This window comes from Hoplias malabaricus, chromosome X2, assembly GCF_029633855.1.
Source record: "Hoplias malabaricus isolate fHopMal1 chromosome X2, fHopMal1.hap1, whole genome shotgun sequence".
Classification (NCBI taxonomy): Eukaryota; Metazoa; Chordata; class Actinopteri; order Characiformes; family Erythrinidae; genus Hoplias; species Hoplias malabaricus.
In genome coordinates this window covers 27,805,769-27,825,826 of record NC_089819.1, presented here as the reverse complement: position 1 = coordinate 27,825,826, position 20,058 = coordinate 27,805,769, and the positions used below count along the sequence as shown (strand labels likewise).

The following is a 20,058-nucleotide window of genomic DNA, read 5'->3' as shown; positions in this document are numbered from 1 at the left end:
TATTCACTGTTTGAATTCCCACAGAAACTCATGTGTAACTCGAGCTGTTTAGTTTTGTAGCACTTTGGCTCTGTGTTTACTTTCATGCAGTTAGCGCTCTCCTGAATTTAGAGTCAGTTCCACCTTAAGTAATGTAACTGTAACAGCAAAAATAAGTCAGTGTTACCCCCCTATGGAGCAGGAATAGAGCAACATCCTCATCTGTTTTCATGATTATAACTCACTCGATCACATTTGGGAACTGCTCCACAAGAGCATGCTATAGATCACAAACACTGCAGATGTGTCCCAAAACCTAGTGCTCTCTGGACACATGGTCTGCCTCTGTTTCCAAACCTTAATCACAATCATGTGTGTCATTCTGAGCAGCATTTGTTTTAGAACTTTTTTTGAGTACTCATGTGCAATACTCTCTCAAACTGAAGTGCAGTATACTCCGAAACAGTGTATTTATCATTTATTTTATTTACCGCTTGTCCATTCTAAGCTAGTCACTGTGTCATATTTATTATAGTTATCTAATTGCAGTAAAACCCAAAAACAATTAATTTTTCAGTGTAATGCTACACTGTGTGTTTGTGTGTCTGCTTAATTATAGCTCTTTGTTTTTGGACTTATTTTGTTTTGATCTTTTTTTTTCTCCTTCTTGGAGCTGTGACACGTTATTTTCCCCAATGGGAGCACTAGACCCATCTTCTGAAAATGTTTAATGTTGTTTCTCCCTCAGAGTGCTTAAGGAAAAGTTTAGCTCAAAGAAGCTTGGTTTAGAAGCAAAGAGCTATACTCCTTGTTATTTTATCTGTTCCTCCAGAGCTGAGAGGATTAACAGCAATAACAAGCACAGCAGCAGTTTAGAGTCTACACTAAACTCTGAGGTGATTCATGATGAGATTATTGAGCTGACATCAGACTGTAACCAAGAATAAACCCTAAACATCTCCAAAACACTTCTCAGGAGCTTGTGTTGGTCAGTTCTTTATTTTTTTTCTATGTTAATACTTGTCTTCTTTGCCACTTCATTTTCTAGAAAAAACAACCAAAAAATGTGTTTACAAACATTTACAAATACAGAGCTAGCTCACAGGTGTCTGTCCAATCAGGAGAGGGGTTAATATTTAATAACAGTGAGAGAGACACTCTGCCTCTTCAGTTCTTCTCCTCTCATCCCTCACTTCACACACGCAAAATGGCCTCCTGGCCAGGCTTGGGTGTGATCCAAAACAACAATGATGGCTTTATAGATCAGAGACAGAGAGAGAGAAAAAGAACTGAAAAAAAGATTTAAAAAAAAAGAATGAGAGAAAAGATAATAGAGGGTAAGAACAAAATAAAGAGAGAATATGAGAAATGTGCATTAAAGAAAATACAAAATGAAGGGAAAAAAAACAAAGGAGAGGATAGAGGGTGGAGAGAGAGATAATAAATATAACGAATCAATATGAATCATATCCAGTGGAGAGCATAATAAATTGTACTGAATTACCTCGACTACAACGATTCATACTGAATTAGTGGATTGAAGGTAATTCAGTAAAATCCACTGATTCAATATGAATCGGTACAGGCTTCATTGATTCAGTGTCAGGTCCACTCTCCAATCCTCAGAAACACATGGCAGAGAGAGACTGACCCTAACCCACATACGTGATTCAGTATCGGCTCCAATGAATCAAAAACACATTGTGTTCTCTGCACTGATTCAGAATGATTCATACAGATGCAGTTGGACTCCAGGATCAGCTCCTCTTCTTCGTATTTTGCGGATTCAGCATCAAAACCCACTGAATCAATAAGGGCTTCACTGAATCATACAGTACTGATATGATTCTTTATCACTTCCCCTGCCTGAGTGTGATTCATACAAATTCAGTTTGATTCAGTATCAGTTCCAATAATTCATACTGAGTCTGTCTGCTTCATTGACTCAGCACTGAGACCACTAATCCAATATGAATCAATACCTCCATCAGTGGTTGAATGATTCATACAGATCCTGTATTATTCAGTGCCAGTCTACATTGATTCGGTATCCGATATTAAACCAATAGGATTTAATTTAGCCTCTACTGGCTGAGCATGATTCAAAACGATTCAGTATAAACTCTATTATCAAAATACTGATTCACACTGCTCTATTGATTCAGTATTGAGACGACTCAATCAATATGATTCAATATCGCTTCCACTGGCTGAGCACAAATCATAGTGATTCAGTATCCACTTCATTACTGCGGTACTGATTCATACCGATTCAGTCTGCTCCACTGATTCAGTATTGACTCAATATTATTCAATATCTGTATGTATGTGATTTATAAGACTCAGTATTGACTCAAACACCAGCTTCAAATCCTCGCAATCAGTCATAGCCACAGAGAACACAACAGAGAGAGAGAGAGAGAGACGGAAGGATGAAGGAGAAGCAGAAACACAGAATCTTTCGCTTCTGAATTGTTATCCACCTTCGAGCAGTTCACACTCATCACACATTATTGTTATTTACCAAACTCATCTCCTAAAAGCATCAGCGCAGGAGTCTTATCACTGGAGTTTGTTCGTTCATTCATTCGTTCATCTGTTACACAGACAGGGAGGGGGTGTCCTCCGAGAGGATCATGGGAGTTGAGTGTCTCTGCAGGTCCAGGCCTAAGGCAGACTGCTAGTGACGACCAAGAGGGGGTAAAAACAGGGTCACAAATTCACGAGGGGCTCAAAAAACAGTGCTATTTGAGACGGAGCAGCTCCAGCTGGTCCTGGTACTCGGTGAAGAGCCTCTGAAAACGAAGGTTCTGACCAATCACTGGCAAAACCTCTGCTAAAACATCCCTCTTCTTCAGACCCTACACACACACACACACACACAGTCAGGAGACAGAAGAGAAACATCACACAGTCACTTTCATTAATATCTGAAGCATCATTAAAGCTTCCACAGTAAAGGGAAGTGCTGAGGTGTGAACATACACACAAGACATTTTTTGGAGGAGTGGGGGATTTGTAAAATAAAGAATATGAATTCTTGAAACACTACAGCTGTAATTGACAACGGCGGAGTGTGTGGGACTCTCACCAGAACCGTGGGCTCCCAGGAGCTGCTGCTGGATTTGTGAACTGGTCCTAGCAGGTCCTTACACAGCTCTCTTAAACGCTGTTCATAACCTGCACACACACACACCACGATTAACATATTTGATCTTTACGAATCCAGCCTAAACGTAAGTTACATATTTTAAACAATGGTAATATACAACATTTAAGACAGTGTTAGTGTTAAAGAAACGCTGAGTTTTGAGTTTAATGGGTTTAAAAATGTCATGTGACATCATAGCTAATCAACTAAGCTACTGCAAAAATGCCCTCGTCTGTTTTTTCAAAGTTGGGCGTAGGGTTGGGCGGTATGACGCAATTTGGTGTCTAAATTAAGTACAAGTCCAAAGAGTTAATTCATGTGCATTTAAGAGAGCCACAGGGAGGGGGCGCTGTGGGAGCTCACTGACTGCTGATGTCACACTCTGTAAACGGGTGGGGGATAAAACACAAGCCCAGTCTCCCCCCGCAGTGTGAGTTTAGAGCTGAGTTTGGGTTAAAACAGAGAGGAATGAAGCTGAAAACAGACACAACACTCAGAAGAGCCTTCACTCGACTCTTTATCTCTTAATGTGTGTGATTTGAGCCTCAGTTTCACTGGAAAATCATCTGCTGTGGTGTGTGTTAAACCACAAGTGTCTGTTAGCGCCAGCTGTGCTTCTAAACAGAGTAGAACCGTCTTATTTCACAACTCCTCTGTTCCTCCAGCAGCAGGCGCTGACACCTGCTCTCTCTCAGAAACTGGTTTTTATCGTCAGCACGTGTCGGTGTGCGCTGTCAGGCTGTGCTCAGCTGAACTGCACAGCGCCGAAAACCCTTCACTCACAGATATGAGGCTCACGCAGCCCGACTGTGCAGCCCCAACCAGAGAAATGAGAGGAATTATCTGGAGGGGGACACAAGGACTCCAGATGAGCCCTGTGTGTGTTACTCCCCAGGAGACACCAAGCTATTCACATGTGCCATCGTCTGAGACGTGAATGTGGTCCTTCATTAGAAACAAGACAGAGATCAGAGCTGAAAAACACCGCAGGTTAAAAGCTGTGGGTGTCTCACCCTCGTTGACGATGAAGCGAGTGTAGATGAGGAGCCAGTGGTGAAACTCGGCGGAGGAGCGGAGGATGAGGGCGGAGGAGACCTGCTGCTCCAGGAACGCCAGGGTCATCCCCTGCTGCAGCTGGTGAGGAGTAGAGGACAGACGGGACGCCAGGCGGCCAGCACTGGGGGAGACAAGGGGGGTTCATTTAATAAAGCAGTTATGAAAACCATCTCAATCTCATCCTAAACTTCTTTAGTTCTCAGGAGGGTGGGGGCATGTTGTCGTGGAGCGAGTCCACGGTTCTTGAGACACGCAGGACGTTCTGAGACGTTCACTGCCAGGAGGGGCGGAGCTTAAACAGCTCAGAACTCTTCGCTTATAGTGTGTTTATATGTAAAGTTTAGGGCTGTGCCGTGTCGCATCGTTCGTGATAATATTGTTAATTTTTAAAGAATAATAAAAAAATCAATATTGTGATAATAGTGATATTGGGACTTGTTTATGTAATGACACTGTGCATTAACCCTTAATACGCCATATGCTCTTTACACGAGTCGATTAGTCACAGTGAAGAACGGTGAGCCCCTTCCACTGTTTGAAATGGTGTGGGACTCTTTATGGTGAGCTTCTATTCACATTCCCTACAAATGCTGGGAAACTTGTGTGTGTGTGTGTGTGTGTGCAGGCCTGGACTGGACATCAGGAGAACCTGGAGATTTCCCAGTGGCCTGTCATCTGGTCTGCACGCCTATCAGCCATATTCATGCAGATACTGTAGATGTGAGTGTGTGTGTGTGGCCTGAGTAATATCATGATTCCCGGCAGGATCAACGATCCCAGTTTGGCCCTGTGTGTGTGTGTGTGTGTGTGTGTGAGGTTCCCCCAGTTCAGAGCGTGAGGTTACGCCCATTCTGATCTGTTCTTTGATGCTGTTACGTTGGTCTTCCTTTTCCTCTTTTGGTGACCCGTTACCCCACTCATTTAAATATAACGTTGGGGCTGTTGAAGTTCTTCCTGTTGAAAGCTCGTACCTCAGATTGCGGCCCTGTGCAGCGGCCAGTGGCCCCGTGGAACCTAACGCATCCAGGGAGGAGACACAGTTCCTGAAGTCTGCACACTGCACCAGAGCATCCTGTTTATCCACGATCAGGTTCCTGAAACAGAGTGAGGGACTCACAGCATCATGACAAAAACAACACTTTTCATAGTAGCTATAGCAACCAGATTTGCTTTGTTTTAAACAAAGAGGCCACGTGCGTCCATTGTCCATTGATGTTGCGACTGGGGGGGTGGGGGGGTGGGGGGGGGGCTTCAAGCATACTTTTCATTCTCCTTCCATTTCAGTGTGGTACGGGTGGATCAGACACAGCAGCGCCAGAGGATGACCCACACACACAGACACAGAGCTACTGTCTCTGACTCTACATCTACAAGGTGGACCAACGAGGGAGGAGTGTCTCACAGAGTGGACAGAGAGTGGACACAGGGTTTAAAAACTCCAGCAGCACTGCTGTGTCTGATCCACTCTACACCAGCACAACACACACTAACACACCACCACCACGTCAGTGTCACTGCAGCGCTGAGAATGATCCACCACCACATCACACCTGCTCTGTGGGGGTCCTGAGCGCTGAGGGACAGGGGGAAGGGGGGTAACAAAGTATGCAGAGCCACAGCTGGACTACAGTCTGTGATTGTAGAGCTACAGAGTGCTCGTGTGTGGTCAGTGGAGCTGAGAGAGTGGACTGTGAGTGCAGAAACGAGGAGGTGGTGATAATGTGCTGGTTGATTGGTGTACTCTGGTAAAGAGAGGACACTACATCAGTCGTAAGCACCAGCTTGGATTAACAGCTCATAGCTACTTCTTTTCTATGTATTTATGAAACCCCAGCTGCTCTTTATACTGTGCTAACATTTCATGATGAATGGAGAATCAGAAAAAGATGGTCTGGTTCCATTAACTTCAATTCAGAGTTAACATTAGCTGTCCCTCTGGAGAGAGATGAGATTTAGTCCAGAGAGCAACAATACAGACATGTGATTAAAGTATAAGAGGAGAGAGAGAGAGAGAAAGAGAGAGGGTGAAAGAGAGGAGCGAGAGGGTGAAAGAGAGGAGCGAGAGGGTGAGAGAGCGAGAGAGAGGGTGAAAGAGAGCGAGAGAGAGAGGGTGAGAGAGAGCGAGAGAGAGGGTTAAAGAGAGAGCGAGAGAGAGGGTGAAAGAGGAGCGAGAGAAAGGGTGAGAGAGGAGAGAGAGAGAGAGAGGGTGAAAGAGAGCGAGAGAGAGAGTGAAAGAGGGGGAAAGAGAGGGTGAAAGAGAGGAGCGAGAGGGTGAAAGAGAGGAGCGAGAGGGTGAGAGAGCGAGAGAGAGGGTGAAAGAGAGCGAGAGAGAGAGGGTGAGAGAGAGCGAGAGAGAGGGTTAAAGAGAGAGCGAGAGAGAGGGTGAAAGAGGAGCGAGAGAAAGGGTGAGAGAGGAGAGAGAGAGAGAGAGGGTGAAAGAGAGCGAGAGAGAGAGTGAAAGAGGGGGAAAGAGAGGGTGAGAGAGGGGAGCGAGAGAGGGTGAGAGAGGGGAGCGAGAGAGAGGGTGAGAGAGGGGAGCGAGAGAGAGGGTGAGAGAGGGGAGCGAGAGAGAGGGTGAGAGAGGGGAGCAAGAGAGAGGGTGAAAGAGGGGAGCGAGAGAGGGGAGAGAGAGGGGAGCGAGGGTGAAAGAGGGGAGCGAGAGAGAGGGTGAAAGAGGGGAGTGGGAGAGAGAGGGTGAAAGAGAGGAGGGGGAGAGAGAAGGTGAAAGAGAGGAGGGGGAGAGAGAGGGTGAAAGAGAGGAGGGGGAGAGAGAGGGTGAAAGAGGGGAGGGGGAGAGAGAGAGGGTGAAAGAGGGGAGTGAGAGAGAGGGTGAAAGAGGGGAGCGAGAGAGAGGGTGAAAGAGGGGAGCGAGAGAGAAGGTGAAAGAGGGGAGCGAGAGAGAGGGTGAAAGAGGGGAGCGAGAAAGGGGGTGAAAGAGGAGCGAGAGAGAGAGAGAGAGGGTGAAAGAGGAGCGAGAGAGAGAGGGTGAAAGGAGCGAGAGAGAGAGAGGGTGAAAGAGGAGCGAGAGAGAGAGGGTGAAAGAGGAGCGAGAGAGAGGGTGAAAGAGGAGCGAGAGAGAGAGAGGGTGAAAGAGGAGCGAGAGAGAGAGGGTGAAAGAGGAGCGAGAGAGAGAGGGTGAAAGAGGGGAGCGAGAGAGAGGGTGAAAGAGGGGAGCGAGAGAGAGGGTGAAAGAGGGGAGCGAGAAAGAGGGTGAAAGAGGGGAGCGAGAAAGAGGGTGAAAGAGGGGAGCGAGAGAGAGGGTGAAAGAGGGGAGCGAGAGAGAGAGTGAAAGAAGGGAGCGAGAGAGAGGGTGAAAGAGGGGAGCGAGAGAGAGGGTGAAAGAGGGGAGCGAGAGAGAGGGTGAAAGAGGAGAGAGAGAGAGAGGGTGAAAGAGGAGCGAGAGAGAGAGGGTGAAAGAGGAGCGAGAGAGAGAGAGGGTGAAAGAGGAGCGAGAGAGAGAGAGGGTGAAAGAGGAGCGAGAGAGAGAGAGGGTGAAAGAGGAGCGAGAGAGAGAGAGAGGGTGAAAGAGGAGCGAGAGAGAGGGTGAAAGAGGGGAGCGAGAGAGAGGGTGAAAGAAGGGAGCGAGAGAGAGGGTGAAAGAGGGGAGCGAGAGAGAGGGTGAAAGAGGAGCGAGAGAGAGAGAGGGTGAAAGAGGAGCGAGAGAGAGAGGGTGAAAGAGGAGCGAGAGAGAGAGAGGGTGAAAGAGGAGCGAGAGAGAGAGGGTGAAAGAGGGGAGCGAGAGAGAGGGTGAAAGAGGGGAGCGAGAGAGAGGGTGAAAGAGGGGCGAGAGAGAGAGGGTGAAAGGAGCGAGAGAGAGAGAGGGTGAAAGAGGAGCGAGAGAGAGAGGGTGAAAGAGGAGCGAGAGAGAGGGTGAAAGAGGAGCGAGAGAGAGAGGGTGAAAGAGGAGCGAGAGAGAGAGGGTGAAAGAGGAGTGAGAGAGAGAGGGTGAAAGAGGGGAGCGAGAGAGAGGGTGAAAGAGGGGAGCGAGAAAGAGGGTGAAAGAGGGGAGCGAGAAAGAGGGTGAAAGAGGGGAGCGAGAGAGAGGGTGAAAGAGGGGAGCGAGAGAGAGAGTGAAAGAAGGGAGCGAGAGAGAGGGTGAAAGAGGGGAGCGAGAGAGAGGGTGAAAGAGGGGAGCGAGAGAGAGGGTGAAAGAGGAGAGAGAGAGAGAGGGTGAAAGAGGAGCGAGAGAGAGAGGGTGAAAGAGGAGCGAGAGAGAGAGGGTGAAAGAGGAGCGAGAGAGAGAGAGGGTGAAAGAGGAGCGAGAGAGAGAGTGAAAGAGGAGCGAGAGAGAGAGAGGGTGAAAGAGGAGCGAGAGAGAGAGAGGGTGAAAGAGGAGCGAGAGAGAGAGAGGGTGAAAAAGGAGCGAGAGAGAGAGAGGGTGAAAAAGGAGCGAGAGAGAGAGAGGGTGAAAGAGGAGCGAGAGAGAGGGTGAAAAAGGAGCGAGAGAGAGGGTGAAAGAGAGGAGCGAGAGAGAGAGAGAGGGTGAAAGAGAGGAGCGAGAGAGAGAGAGGGTGAAAGAGAGGAGAGAGAGAGGGTGAAAGAGAGGAGAGAGAGAAAGAGGAGCGAGAGAGAGAGGGTGAAAGAGAGGAGCGAGAGAGAGAGGGTGAAAGAGAGGAGCGAGAGAGAGAGAGGGTGAAAGACAGGAGCGAGAGAGAGAGAGAGGGTGAAAGAGAGGAGCGAGAGAGAGAGAGAGGGTGAAAGAGAGGAGCGAGAGAGAGAGAGGGTGAAAGAGAGGAGCGAGAGAGAGAGGGTGAAAGAGAGGAGCGAGAGAGAGAGGGTGAAAGAGAGGAGCGAGAGAGAGAGAGAGAGGGTGAAAGAGAGGAGCGAGAGAGAGAGAGAGAGGGTGAAAGAGAGAGGGTGAAAGAGGAGCGAGAGAGAGAGGGTGAGCGAGAGAGAGAGGGTGAAAGAGAGGAGCGAGAGAGAGGGTGAAAGAGGGGAGCGAGAGAGAGGGTGAAAGAGGGGAGCGAGAGAAAGGGTGAAAGAGGGGAGCGAGAGGGTGAAAGAGGAGAGAGAGAGAGAGGGTGAAAGAAGAGCGAGAGAGAGAGGGTGAAAGAGGAGCGAGAGAGAGGGTGAAAGAGGGGAGCGAGAGAGAGAGGGTGAAAGAGGGGAGCGAGAGTGAAAGAGAGGAGAGAGGGTGAAAGAGGGGAGCGAGAGAGAGGGTGAAAGAGGGGAGCGAGAGAGAGGGTGAAAGAGGGGAGCGAGAGAGAGGGTGAAAGAGGAGCGAGAGAGAGGGTGAAAGAGGAGCGAGAGAGAGAGGGTGAAAGAGGAGCGAGAGAGAGAGGGTGAAAGAGAGGAGCGAGAGAGAGAGGGTGAAAGAGAGGAGCGAGAGAGAGAGGGTGAAAGAGAGGAGCGAGAGAGAGAGGGTGAAAGAGAGGAGCGAGAGAGAGAGGGTGAAAGAGAGGAGCGAGAGAGAGAGGGTGAAAGAGGAGCGAGAGAGAGAGAGGGTGAAAGAGGAGCGAGAGAGAGAGGGTGAAAGAGAGGAGCGAGAGAGAGAGGGTGAAAGAGAGGAGCGAGAGAGAGAGAGGGTGAAAGAGGAGCGAGAGAGAGAGGGTGAAAGAGGAGCGAGAGAGAGAGGGTGAAAGAGGAGCGAGAGAGAGAGAGGGTGAAAGAGGAGCGAGAGAGAGAGGGTGAAAGAGGAGCGAGAGAGAGGGTGAAAGAGGGGAGCGAGAGAGGGTGAAAGAAGGGAGCGAGAGAGAGAGGGTGAAAGAGGGGAGCGAGAGAGAGGGTGAAAGAGGGGAGCGAGAGAGAGGGTGAAAGAGGGGAGCGAGAGAGAGGGTGAAAGAGAGGAGCGAGAGAGAGAGGGTGAAAGAGAGGAGCGAGAGAGAGAGGGTAAAAGAGAGGAGCGAGAGAGAGGGTGAAAGAGAGGAGCGAGAGAGAGAGGGTGAAAGAGAGGAGCAAGAGAGAGGGTGAAAGAGAGGAGCGAGAGAGAGGGTGAAAGAGAGGAGCGAGAGAGAGGGTGAAAGAGGAGCGAGAGAGAGGGTGAAAGGAGAGAGAGAGAGAGGGTGAAAGAGAGGAGCGAGAGAGAGAGGGTGAAAGAGAGGAGAGAGAGAAAGAGAGGAGCGAGAGAGAGAGAGGGTGAAAGAGAGGAGCGAGAGAGAGAGAGGGTGAAAGAGAGGAGCGAGAGAGAGGGTGAAAGAGAGGAGCGAGAGAGAGAGGGTGAAAGAGAGGAGCGAGAGAGAGAGAGGGTGAAAGAGAGGAGCGAGAGAAAGAGAGGAGCGAGAGAGAGAGGGTGAAAGAGAGGAGCGAGAAAGAGAGGAGCGAGAGAGAGAGAGGGTGAAAGAGAGGAGCGAGAGAGAGAGAGGGTGAAAGAGAGGAGCGAGAGAGAGAGAGAGGGTGAAAGAGGAGCGAGAGAGAGAGGGTGAAAGAGAGAGGGTGAAAGAGAGGAGCGAGAGAGAGAGGGTGAAAGAGAGAGGGTGAAAGAGAGGAGCGAGAGAGAGGGTGAGCGAGAGAGAGAGGGTGAAAGAGAGGAGCGAGAGAGAGAGGGTGAAAGAGAGGAGCGAGAGAGAGGGTGAAAGAGGGGAGCGAGAGAGAGGGTGAAAGAGGGGAGCGAGAGAGAGGGTGAAAGAGGGGAGCGAGAGAGAGGGTGAAAGAGGGGAGCGAGAGAGAGGGTGAAAGAGGGGAGCGAGAGAGAGGGTGAAAGAGGAGCGAGAGAGAGGGTGAAAGAGGAGCGAGAGAGAGAGGGTGAAAGAGGAGCGAGAGAGAGAGGGTGAAAGAGAGGAGCGAGAGAGAGAGGGTGAAAGAGGAGCGAGAGAGAGAGAGGGTGAAAGAGGAGCGAGAGAGAGAGGGTGAAAGAGAGGAGCGAGAGAGAGAAGGTGAAAGAGAGGAGCGAGAGAGAGAGAGGGTGAAAGAGGAGCGAGAGAGAGAGGGTGAAAGAGGAGCGAGAGAGAGAGGGTGAAAGAGGAGCGAGAGAGAGAGGGTGAAAGAGGAGCGAGAGAGGGTGAAAGAGGAGCGAGAGAGGGTGAAAGAGGAGCGAGAGAGAGAGAGGGTGAAAGAGGAGCGAGAGAGAGAGAGGGTGAAAGAGGAGCGAGAGAGAGAGGGTGAAAGAGGAGCGAGAGAGAGAGGGTGAAAGAGGAGCGAGAGAGAGGGTGAAAGAGGGGAGCGAGAGAGGGTGAAAGAAGGGAGCGAGAGAGAGAGGGTGAAAGAGGGGAGCGAGAGAGGGTGAAAGAAGGGAGCGAGAGAGAGAGGGTGAAAGAGAGGAGCGAGAGAGAGGGTGAAAGAGAGGAGCGAGAGAGAGAGGGTGAAAGAGAGGAGCGAGAGAGAGGGTGAAAGAGAGGAGCGAGAGAGAGAGGGTGAAAGAGAGGAGCGAGAGAGAGAGGGTGAAAGAGAGGAGCGTGAGAGAGGGTGAAAGAGGAGCGAGAGAGAGGGTGAAAGAGGAGCGAGAGAGAGGGTGAAAGGAGAGAGAGAGAGAGGGTGAAAGAGAGGAGCGAGAGAGAGAGGGTGAAAGAGGAGCGAGAGAGAGAGGGTGAAAGAGAGGAGAGAGAGAAAGAGAGGAGCGAGAGAGAGAGAGGGTGAAAGAGAGGAGCGAGAGAGAGAGAGGGTGAAAGAGAGGAGCGAGAGAGAGGGTGAAAGAGAGGAGCGAGAGAGAGAGGGTGAAAGAGAGGAGCGAGAGAGAGAGGGTGAAAGAGAGGAGCGAGAGAGAGAGGGTGAAAGAGAGGAGCGAGAGAGAGAGAGGGTGAAAGAGAGGAGCGAGAGAGAGAGGGTGAAAGAGAGGAGCGAGAGAGAGAGAGGGTGAAAGAGAGGAGCGAGAAAGAGAGGGTGAAAGAGAGGAGAGAGAGAAAGAGAGGAGCGAGAGAGAGAGGGTGAAAGAGAGGAGCGAGAGAGAGAGAGGGTGAAAGAGAGGAGCGAGAGAGAGGGTGAAAGAGAGGAGCGAGAGAGAGAGGGTGAAAGAGAGGAGCGAGAGAGAGAGGGTGAAAGAGAGGAGCGAGAGAGAGAGGGTGAAAGAGAGGAGCGAGAGAGAGAGAGGGTGAAAGAGAGGAGCGAGAGAGAGGGTGAAAGAGAGGAGCGAGAGAGAGAGGGTGAAAGAGAGGAGCGAGAGAGAGAGGGTGAAAGAGAGGAGCGAGAGAGAGAGAGGGTGAAAGAGAGGAGCGAGAAAGAGAGGAGCGAGAGAGAGAGAGGGTGAAAGAGAGGAGCGAGAGAGAGAGAGGGTGAAAGAGAGGAGCGAGAGAGAGAGAGAGGGTGAAAGAGGAGCGAGAGAGAGAGGGTGAAAGAGAGAGGGTGAAAGAGAGGAGCGAGAGAGAGAGGGTGAAAGAGAGAGGGTGAAAGAGAGGAGCGAGAGAGAGGGTGAGCGAGAGAGAGAGGGTGAAAGAGAGGAGCGAGAGAGAGAGGGTGAAAGAGAGGAGCGAGAGAGAGGGTGAAAGAGGGGAGCGAGAGAGAGGGTGAAAGAGGGGAGCGAGAGAGAGGGTGAAAGAGGGGAGCGAGAGAGAGGGTGAAAGAGGGGAGCGAGAGAGAGGGTGAAAGAGGGGAGCGAGAGAGAGGGTGAAAGAGGAGCGAGAGAGAGGGTGAAAGAGGAGCGAGAGAGAGAGGGTGAAAGAGGAGCGAGAGAGAGAGGGTGAAAGAGAGGAGCGAGAGAGAGAGGGTGAAAGAGGAGCGAGAGAGAGAGAGGGTGAAAGAGGAGCGAGAGAGAGAGGGTGAAAGAGAGGAGCGAGAGAGAGAAGGTGAAAGAGAGGAGCGAGAGAGAGAGGGTGAAAGAGGAGCGAGAGAGAGGGTGAAAGAGGAGCGAGAGAGAGAGGGTGAAAGAGGAGCGAGAGAGAGAGGGTGAAAGAGAGGAGCGAGAGAGAGAGGGTGAAAGAGGAGCGAGAGAGAGAGAGGGTGAAAGAGGAGCGAGAGAGAGAGGGTGAAAGAGAGGAGCGAGAGAGAGAAGGTGAAAGAGAGGAGCGAGAGAGAGAGGGTGAAAGAGGAGCGAGAGAGAGAGGGTGAAAGAGAGGAGCGAGAGAGAGAGGGTGAAAGAGAGGAGCGAGAGAGAGAGGGTGAAAGAGAGGAGCGAGAGAGAGGGTGAAAGGAGAGAGAGAGAGAGGGTGAAAGAGAGGAGCGAGAGAGAGAGGGTGAAAGAGGAGCGAGAGAGAGAGGGTGAAAGAGAGGAGAGAGAGAAAGAGAGGAGCGAGAGAGAGAGAGGGTGAAAGAGAGGAGCGAGAGAGAGAGAGGGTGAAAGAGAGGAGCGAGAGAGAGAGGGTGAAAGAGAGGAGCGAGAGAGAGAGGGTGAAAGAGAGGAGCGAGAGAGAGAGGGTGAAAGAGAGGAGCGAGAGAGAGAGGGTGAAAGAGAGGAGCGAGAGAGAGAGGGTGAAAGAGAGGAGCGAGAGAGAGAGGGTGAAAGAGAGGAGCGAGAGAGAGAGAGGGTGAAAGAGAGGAGCGAGAGAGAGAGGGTGAAAGAGAGGAGCGAGAGAGAGAGAGGGTGAAAGAGAGGAGCGAGAAGAGAGGGTGAAAGAGAGGAGAGAGAGAAAGAGAGGAGCGAGAGAGAGAGGGTGAAAGAGAGGAGCGAGAGAGAGAGAGGGTGAAAGAGAGGAGCGAGAGAGAGGGTGAAAGAGAGGAGCGAGAGAGAGAGGGTGAAAGAGAGGAGCGAGAGAGAGAGGGTGAAAGAGAGGAGCGAGAGAGAGAGGGTGAAAGAGAGGAGCGAGAGAGAGAGAGGGTGAAAGAGAGGAGCGAGAGAGAGGGTGAAAGAGAGGAGCGAGAGAGAGAGGGTGAAAGAGAGGAGCGAGAGAGAGAGGGTGAAAGAGAGGAGCGAGAGAGAGAGAGGGTGAAAGAGAGGAGCGAGAGAGAGAGGGTGAAAGAGAGGAGCGAGAGAGAGAGAGGGTGAAAGATAGGAGCGAGAAAGAGAGGAGCGAGAGAGAGAGAGGGTGAAAGAGAGGAGCGAGAGAGAGAGAGGGTGAAAGAGGAGCGAGAGAGAGAGGGTGAAAGAGGAGCGAGAGAGAGGGTGAAGAGAGAGGGTGAAAGAGAGGAGCGAGAGAGAGAGGGTGAAAGAGAGAGGGTGAAAGAGGAGCGAGAGAGAGGGTGAGCGAGAGAGAGAGGGTGAAAGAGAGGAGCGAGAGAGAGAGGGTGAAAGAGAGGAGCGAGAGAGAGAGGGTGAAAGAGGAGCGAGAGAGAGAGGGTGAAAGAGAGGAGCGAGAGAGAGAGGGTGAAAGAGGAGCGAGAGAGAGAGAGGGTGAAAGAGGAGCGAGAGAGAGAGGGTGAAAGAGAGGAGCGAGAGAGAGAAGGTGAAAGAGAGGAGCGAGAGAGAGAGAGGGTGAAAGAGGAGCGAGAGAGAGAGGGTGAAAGAGGAGCGAGAGAGAGAGGGTGAAAGAGGAGCGAGAGAGAGAGGGTGAAAGAGGAGCGAGAGAGGGTGAAAGAGGAGCGAGAGAGGGTGAAAGAGGAGCGAGAGAGGGTGAAAGAGGAGCGAGAGAGAGAGAGGGTGAAAGAGGAGCGAGAGAGAGAGAGGGTGAAAGAGGAGCGAGAGAGAGAGGGTGAAAGAGGAGCGAGAGAGAGAGGGTGAAAGAGGAGCGAGAGAGAGGGTGAAAGAGGGGAGCGAGAGAGGGTGAAAGAAGGGAGCGAGAGAGAGAGGGTGAAAGAGGGGAGCGAGAGAGGGTGAAAGAAGGGAGCGAGAGAGAGAGGGTGAAAGAGAGGAGCGAGAGAGAGGGTGAAAGAGAGGAGCGAGAGAGAGAGGGTGAAAGAGAGGAGCGAGAGAGAGAGGGTGAAAGAGAGGAGCGAGAGAGAGAGGGTGAAAGAGAGGAGCGAGAGAGAGAGGGTGAAAGAGAGGAGCGTGAGAGAGGGTGAAAGAGGAGCGAGAGAGAGGGTGAAAGAGGAGCGAGAGAGAGGGTGAAAGGAGAGAGAGAGAGAGGGTGAAAGAGAGGAGCGAGAGAGAGAGGGTGAAAGAGGAGCGAGAGAGAGAGGGTGAAAGAGAGGAGAGAGAGAAAGAGAGGAGCGAGAGAGAGAGAGGGTGAAAGAGAGGAGCGAGAGAGAGAGAGGGTGAAAGAGAGGAGCGAGAGAGAGAGAGGGTGAAAGAGAGGAGCGAGAGAGAGAGGGTGAAAGAGAGGAGCGAGAGAGAGAGGGTGAAAGAGAGGAGCGAGAGAGAGAGGGTGAAAGAGAGGAGCGAGAGAGAGAGAGGGTGAAAGAGAGGAGCGAGAGAGAGAGGGTGAAAGAGAGGAGCGAGAGAGGGTGAAAGAGAGGAGCGAGAAAGAGAGGGTGAAAGAGAGGAGAGAGAGAAAGAGAGGAGCGAGGGTGAAAGAGAGGAGCGAGAGAGAGAGAGGGTGAAAGAGAGGAGCGAGAGAGAGGGTGAAAGAGAGGAGCGAGAGAGAGAGGGTGAAAGAGAGGAGCGAGAGAGAGAGGGTGAAAGAGAGGAGCGAGAGAGAGAGGGTGAAAGAGAGGAGCGAGAGAGAGAGAGGGTGAAAGAGAGGAGCGAGAGAGAGGGTGAAAGAGAGGAGCGAGAGAGAGAGGGTGAAAGAGAGGAGCGAGAGAGAGAGGGTGAAAGAGAGGAGCGAGAGAGAGAGAGGGTGAAAGAGAGGAGCGAGAGAGAGAGGGTGAAAGAGAGGAGCGAGAGAGAGAGAGGGTGAAAGAGAGGAGCGAGAAAGAGAGGAGCGAGAGAGAGAGAGGGTGAAAGAGAGGAGCGAGAGAGAGAGAGGGTGAAAGAGGAGCGAGAGAGAGAGGGTGAAAGAGGAGCGAGAGAGAGGGTGAAAGAGAGAGGGTGAAAGAGAGGAGCGAGAGAGAGAGGGTGAAAGAGAGAGGGTGAAAGAGGAGCGAGAGAGAGGGTGAGCGAGAGAGAGAGGGTGAAAGAGAGGAGCGAGAGAGAGAGGGTGAAAGAGAGGAGCGAGAGAGAGAGGGTGAAAGAGAGGAGCGAGAGAGAGGGTGAAAGAGGGGAGCGAGAGAGAGGGTGAAAGAGGGGAGCGAGAGAGAGGGTGAAAGAGGGGAGCGAGAGAGAGGGTGAAAGAGGGGAGCGAGAGAGAGGGTGAAAGAGGGGAGCGAGAGAGAGGGTGAAAGAGGGGAGCGAGAGAGAGGGTGAAAGAGGAGAGAGAGAGAGAGAGGGTGAAAGAGAGGAGCGAGAAAGAGAGGAGCGAGAGAGAGAGAGGGTGAAAGAGAGGAGCGAGAGAGAGAGAGGGTGAAAGAGGAGCGAGAGAGAGAGGGTGAAAGAGGAGCGAGAGAGAGGGTGAAAGAGAGAGGGTGAAAGAGAGGAGCGAGAGAGAGAGGGTGAAAGAGGAGCGAGAGAGAGGGTGAGCGAGAGAGAGAGGGTGAAAGAGAGGAGCGAGAGAGAGAGGGTGAAAGAGAGGAGCGAGAGAGAGAGGGTGAAAGAGAGGAGCGAGAGAGAGGGTGAAAGAGGGGAGCGAGAGAGAGGGTGAAAGAGGGGAGCGAGAGAGAGGGTGAAAGAGGGGAGCGAGAGAGAGGGTGAAAGAGGGGAGCGAGAGAGAGGGTGAAAGAGGGGAGCGAGAGAGAGGGTGAAAGAGGAGAGAGAGAGAGAGAGGGTGAAAGAGGAGAGAGAGAGAGAGGGTGAAAGAGGAGCGAGAGAGAGAGAGGGTGAAAGAGGAGCGAGAGAGAGAGAGGGTGAAAGAGGAGCAAGAGAGAGAGAGGGTGAAAGAGGAGCGAGAGAGAGAGGGTGAAAGAAGAGCGAGAGAGAGAGGGTGAAAGAGGAGCGAGAGAGAGAGGGTGAAAGAGGAGCGAGAGAGAGAGGGTGAAAGAGGAGCGAGAGAGAGAGGGTGAAAGAGGGGAGCGAGAGAGAGGGTGAAAGAGGGGAGCGAGAGAGAGTGAAAGAGGGGAGCGAGAGAGAGAGGGTGAAAAAGGGGAGCGAGAGAGAGGGTGAAAGAGGGGAGAGAGGGTGAAAGAGGGGAGCGAGAGAGGGTGAAAGAGGGGAGCGAGAGAGAGGGTGAAAGAGGAGAGAGAGAGAGAGGGTGAAAGAGGAGAGAGAGAGAGAGAGGGTGAAAGAGGAGCGAGAGAGAGAGGGTGAAAGAGGAGCGAGAGAGAGAGGGTGAAAGGAGCGAGAGAGAGAGAGGGTGAAAGAGGAGCGAGAGAGAGAGAGGGTGAAAGAGGAGCGAGAGAGAGAGGGTGAAAGAGGGGAGCGAGAGAGGGTGAAAGAAGGGAGCGAGAGAGGGTGAAAGAGGGGAGCGAGAGAGAGAGGGTGAAAGAGAGGAGCGAGAGAGAGAGGGTGAAAGAGAGGAGCGAGAGAGAGGGTGAAAGAGAGGAGCGAGAGAGAGGGTGAAAGAGAGGAGCGAGAGAGAGGGTGAAAGAGAGGAGAGAGAGAGGGTGAAAGAGAGGAGAGAGAGAGGGTGAAAGAGAGGAGCGAGAAAGAGAGAGAGGGTGAAAGAGAGGAGCGAGAGAGAGAGAGGGTGAAAGAGAGGAGCGAGAGAGAGAGAGGGTGAAAGAGAGGAGCGAGAGAGAGAGAGGGTGAAAGAGAGGAGCGAGAGAGAGAGAGAGAGAGGGTGAAAGAGAGGAGCGAGAGAGAGAGAGGGTGAAAGAGAGGAGCGAGAGAGAGAGGGTGAAAGAGAGGAGCGAGAAAGAGAGGAGCGAGAGAGAGAGGGTGAGAGAGAGGAGCGAGAGGGTGAGGGTGAAAGAGAGGAGCGAGAGGGTGAGGGTGAAAGAGAGGAGCGAGAGAGAGAGAGGGTGAAAGAGAGGAGCGAGAGAGAGAGAGGGTGAAAGAGAGGAGCGAGAGAGAGAGGGTGAAAGAGAGGAGCGAGAGAGAGAGAGGGTGAAAGAGAGGAGCGAGAGAGAGAGAGAGGGTGAAAGAGAGGAGCGAGAGAGAGAGAGGGTGAAAGAGAGGAGCGAGAGAGAGAGAGGGTGAAAGAGAGGAGCGAGAGAGAGAGAGGGTGAAAGAGAGGAGCGAGAGAGAGAGAGGGTGAAAGAGAGGAGCGAGAGAGAGAGGGTGAAAGAGAGGAGCGAGAGAGAGAGGGTGAAAGAGAGGAGCGAGAGAGAGAGAGAGGGTGAAAGAGAGGAGCGAGAGAGAGAGAGGGTGAAAGAGAGGAGCGAGAGAGAGAGAGGGTGAAAGAGAGGAGCGAGAGAGAGAGAGGGTGAAAGAGAGGAGCGAGAGAGAGAGGGTGAAAGAGAGGAGCGAGAGAGAGCAAAAGAGAGGAGCGAGAGAGAGAGAGGGTGAAAGAGAGGAGCGAGAGAGAGAGAGGGTGAAAGAGAGGAGCGAGAGAGAGAGAGGGTGAAAGAGAGGAGCGAGAGAGAGAGGGTGAAAGAGAGGAGCGAGAGAGAGCAAAAGAGAGGAGAGTATGAGAGAGAGGAGAGAGAGAGAGTGTGTGTGTGTCTTACCACGTCTCCATAGCGGAGCTGAAGCAGAAAGATTTCCCGTTGGAGAGAGCCACCACAGGGACGCCCTGATCAGTCAACATAGAGGAACTCACTGTAACATCGGCACCTAGAGAGAGAGAGGATACATGGGTGGTGCAAAAATGGAGAGAGAATAAAACAGCGTGAGAGAGAAGAGAATTGAGTGTGTGAGAGACAGATATATGGGTGAAGATAAAGAGAAAAAACAGAGTGAGAGATAGAATAAAAATGAGAAAGACAGAGAATAGTGAGAGAGAGAGAGATGGAAAGAAGAAAAAAATGAGAAAGACAGAGAATAGTGAGAGAGAGAGAGATGGAAAGAAGAAAAATAGAAAGCGAGAGAGGGAATAATTATGATTGTGCTGACGCTAGTCTATTTTCAGACGGAGAGAGAGGAAAGTGAGGTGTGTGTGGTGCTGACTCTGCGAAACTCCCGACTCCAGAATGAAGACTCACAGCGTACCTGAGAAGATGGAGGTCAGAGACTCGTTCCTGACCAGAGCCACCTGCTTCTGGACGTCCCTGCAGGAAAGAGAAGAGTTATTTTAACGAACGAACATGACACATGTTTACAAACAACCATCAGAGTAAACAACACAACACTTCCACCACAAACTACACAGAGAAGCAGAGAGACACAGGCCTTCGTCGTCAGAACACGGCCGAAAAACAGAATCCAGAACTAAGTACTTTTATTAATGTTGAGAGTTTTAAAAACTGATGTTTAAACAGAATATTTCTTTATTTACTCCTTTATTTTGTATATTGCACTTTTCATTGCCCTCCTCCTCAGTCTGGCTTTCAGTTCCAAGGTTTTCCAAGAGAAAGTGAGACTGAGAGGAGCATAATCTAGATCCCGTTTACACCTGGTCACTTCATGTGTCTTGAGTATCAGGATTATATCAGGATAAGGCTAAGGCTAAGGCTAAATTCACATAAAAATACAAGTGTAAACGCACCCAAGACAAATTTAAAACAGGTACAAATCCCATCACACAAACCACTTCAGGGACACATTTGGTTTGGAGTGTACTAGGAGGGGTTTACACTGATATAAAACCCCTCCCATTACACCTCAAACCCCTCCTAACACACCTCAAACCCCTCCTAACACACCCCAAACCCCTCCCATTACACCCCAAACCCTTCCTAACACACCTCAAACCCCTCCCAGTACACCCCAAACCCCTCCTAACACACCCCAAACCCCTCCCATTACACCCCAAACCCTTCCTAACAAACCTCAAACCCCTCCCAGTACACCCCAAACCCCACCTAACACACCCCAAACCCCTCCCAGTACACCCCAAACCCCTCCTAACACACCCCAAACCCCTCCCAGTACACCCCAAACCCCTCCTAACACACCCCAAACCCCTCCCATTACACCCCAAACCCTTCCTAACACACCCCAAACCCTTCCTAACACACCCCAAACCCCTCCTAACACACCTCAAACCCCTCCCAGTACACCCCAAACCCCTCCTAACAAACCCCAAACCCCTCCTAACACACCCCAAACCCCTCCCATTACACCTCAAACCCCTCCTAACACACCCCAAACCCCTCCCACTACACACCACAAACCCCCCCCATTACACCCCAAACCCTTCCTAATACACCTCAAACCCCTCCTAACACAGCCCACACCC

At 51.4% G+C, this 20,058-nt stretch overlaps 1 protein-coding gene and 2 pseudogenes across 1 annotated transcript in view; 2 read left to right on the top strand and 1 right to left on the bottom strand.

The window, feature by feature from the left end:
• Positions 1–972: 972 nt before the first annotated feature.
• Positions 973–20,058, bottom strand: part of LOC136677324 (protein HIRA-like) — a 68,573-nt gene continuing 49,487 nt past the window's right edge. The window contains exons 20-25 of the mRNA XM_066654839.1: positions 18,870–18,928; positions 18,389–18,494; positions 5,158–5,280; positions 4,144–4,307; positions 3,071–3,159; positions 973–2,840 (exon numbers count right to left, since the gene is read on the bottom strand). Of these exons, the coding sequence (XP_066510936.1) occupies positions 2,724–2,840; positions 3,071–3,159; positions 4,144–4,307; positions 5,158–5,280; positions 18,389–18,494; positions 18,870–18,928 (658 nt within the window). The 3' untranslated portion in view covers positions 973–2,723. The remainder of the gene's footprint in view (positions 2,841–3,070; positions 3,160–4,143; positions 4,308–5,157; positions 5,281–18,388; positions 18,495–18,869; positions 18,929–20,058) is intronic.
• Positions 14,301–15,675, top strand: LOC136676362 (uncharacterized; annotated as a pseudogene).
• LOC136676363 (RNA-binding protein 25-like) lies at positions 17,542–18,180 on the top strand (annotated as a pseudogene).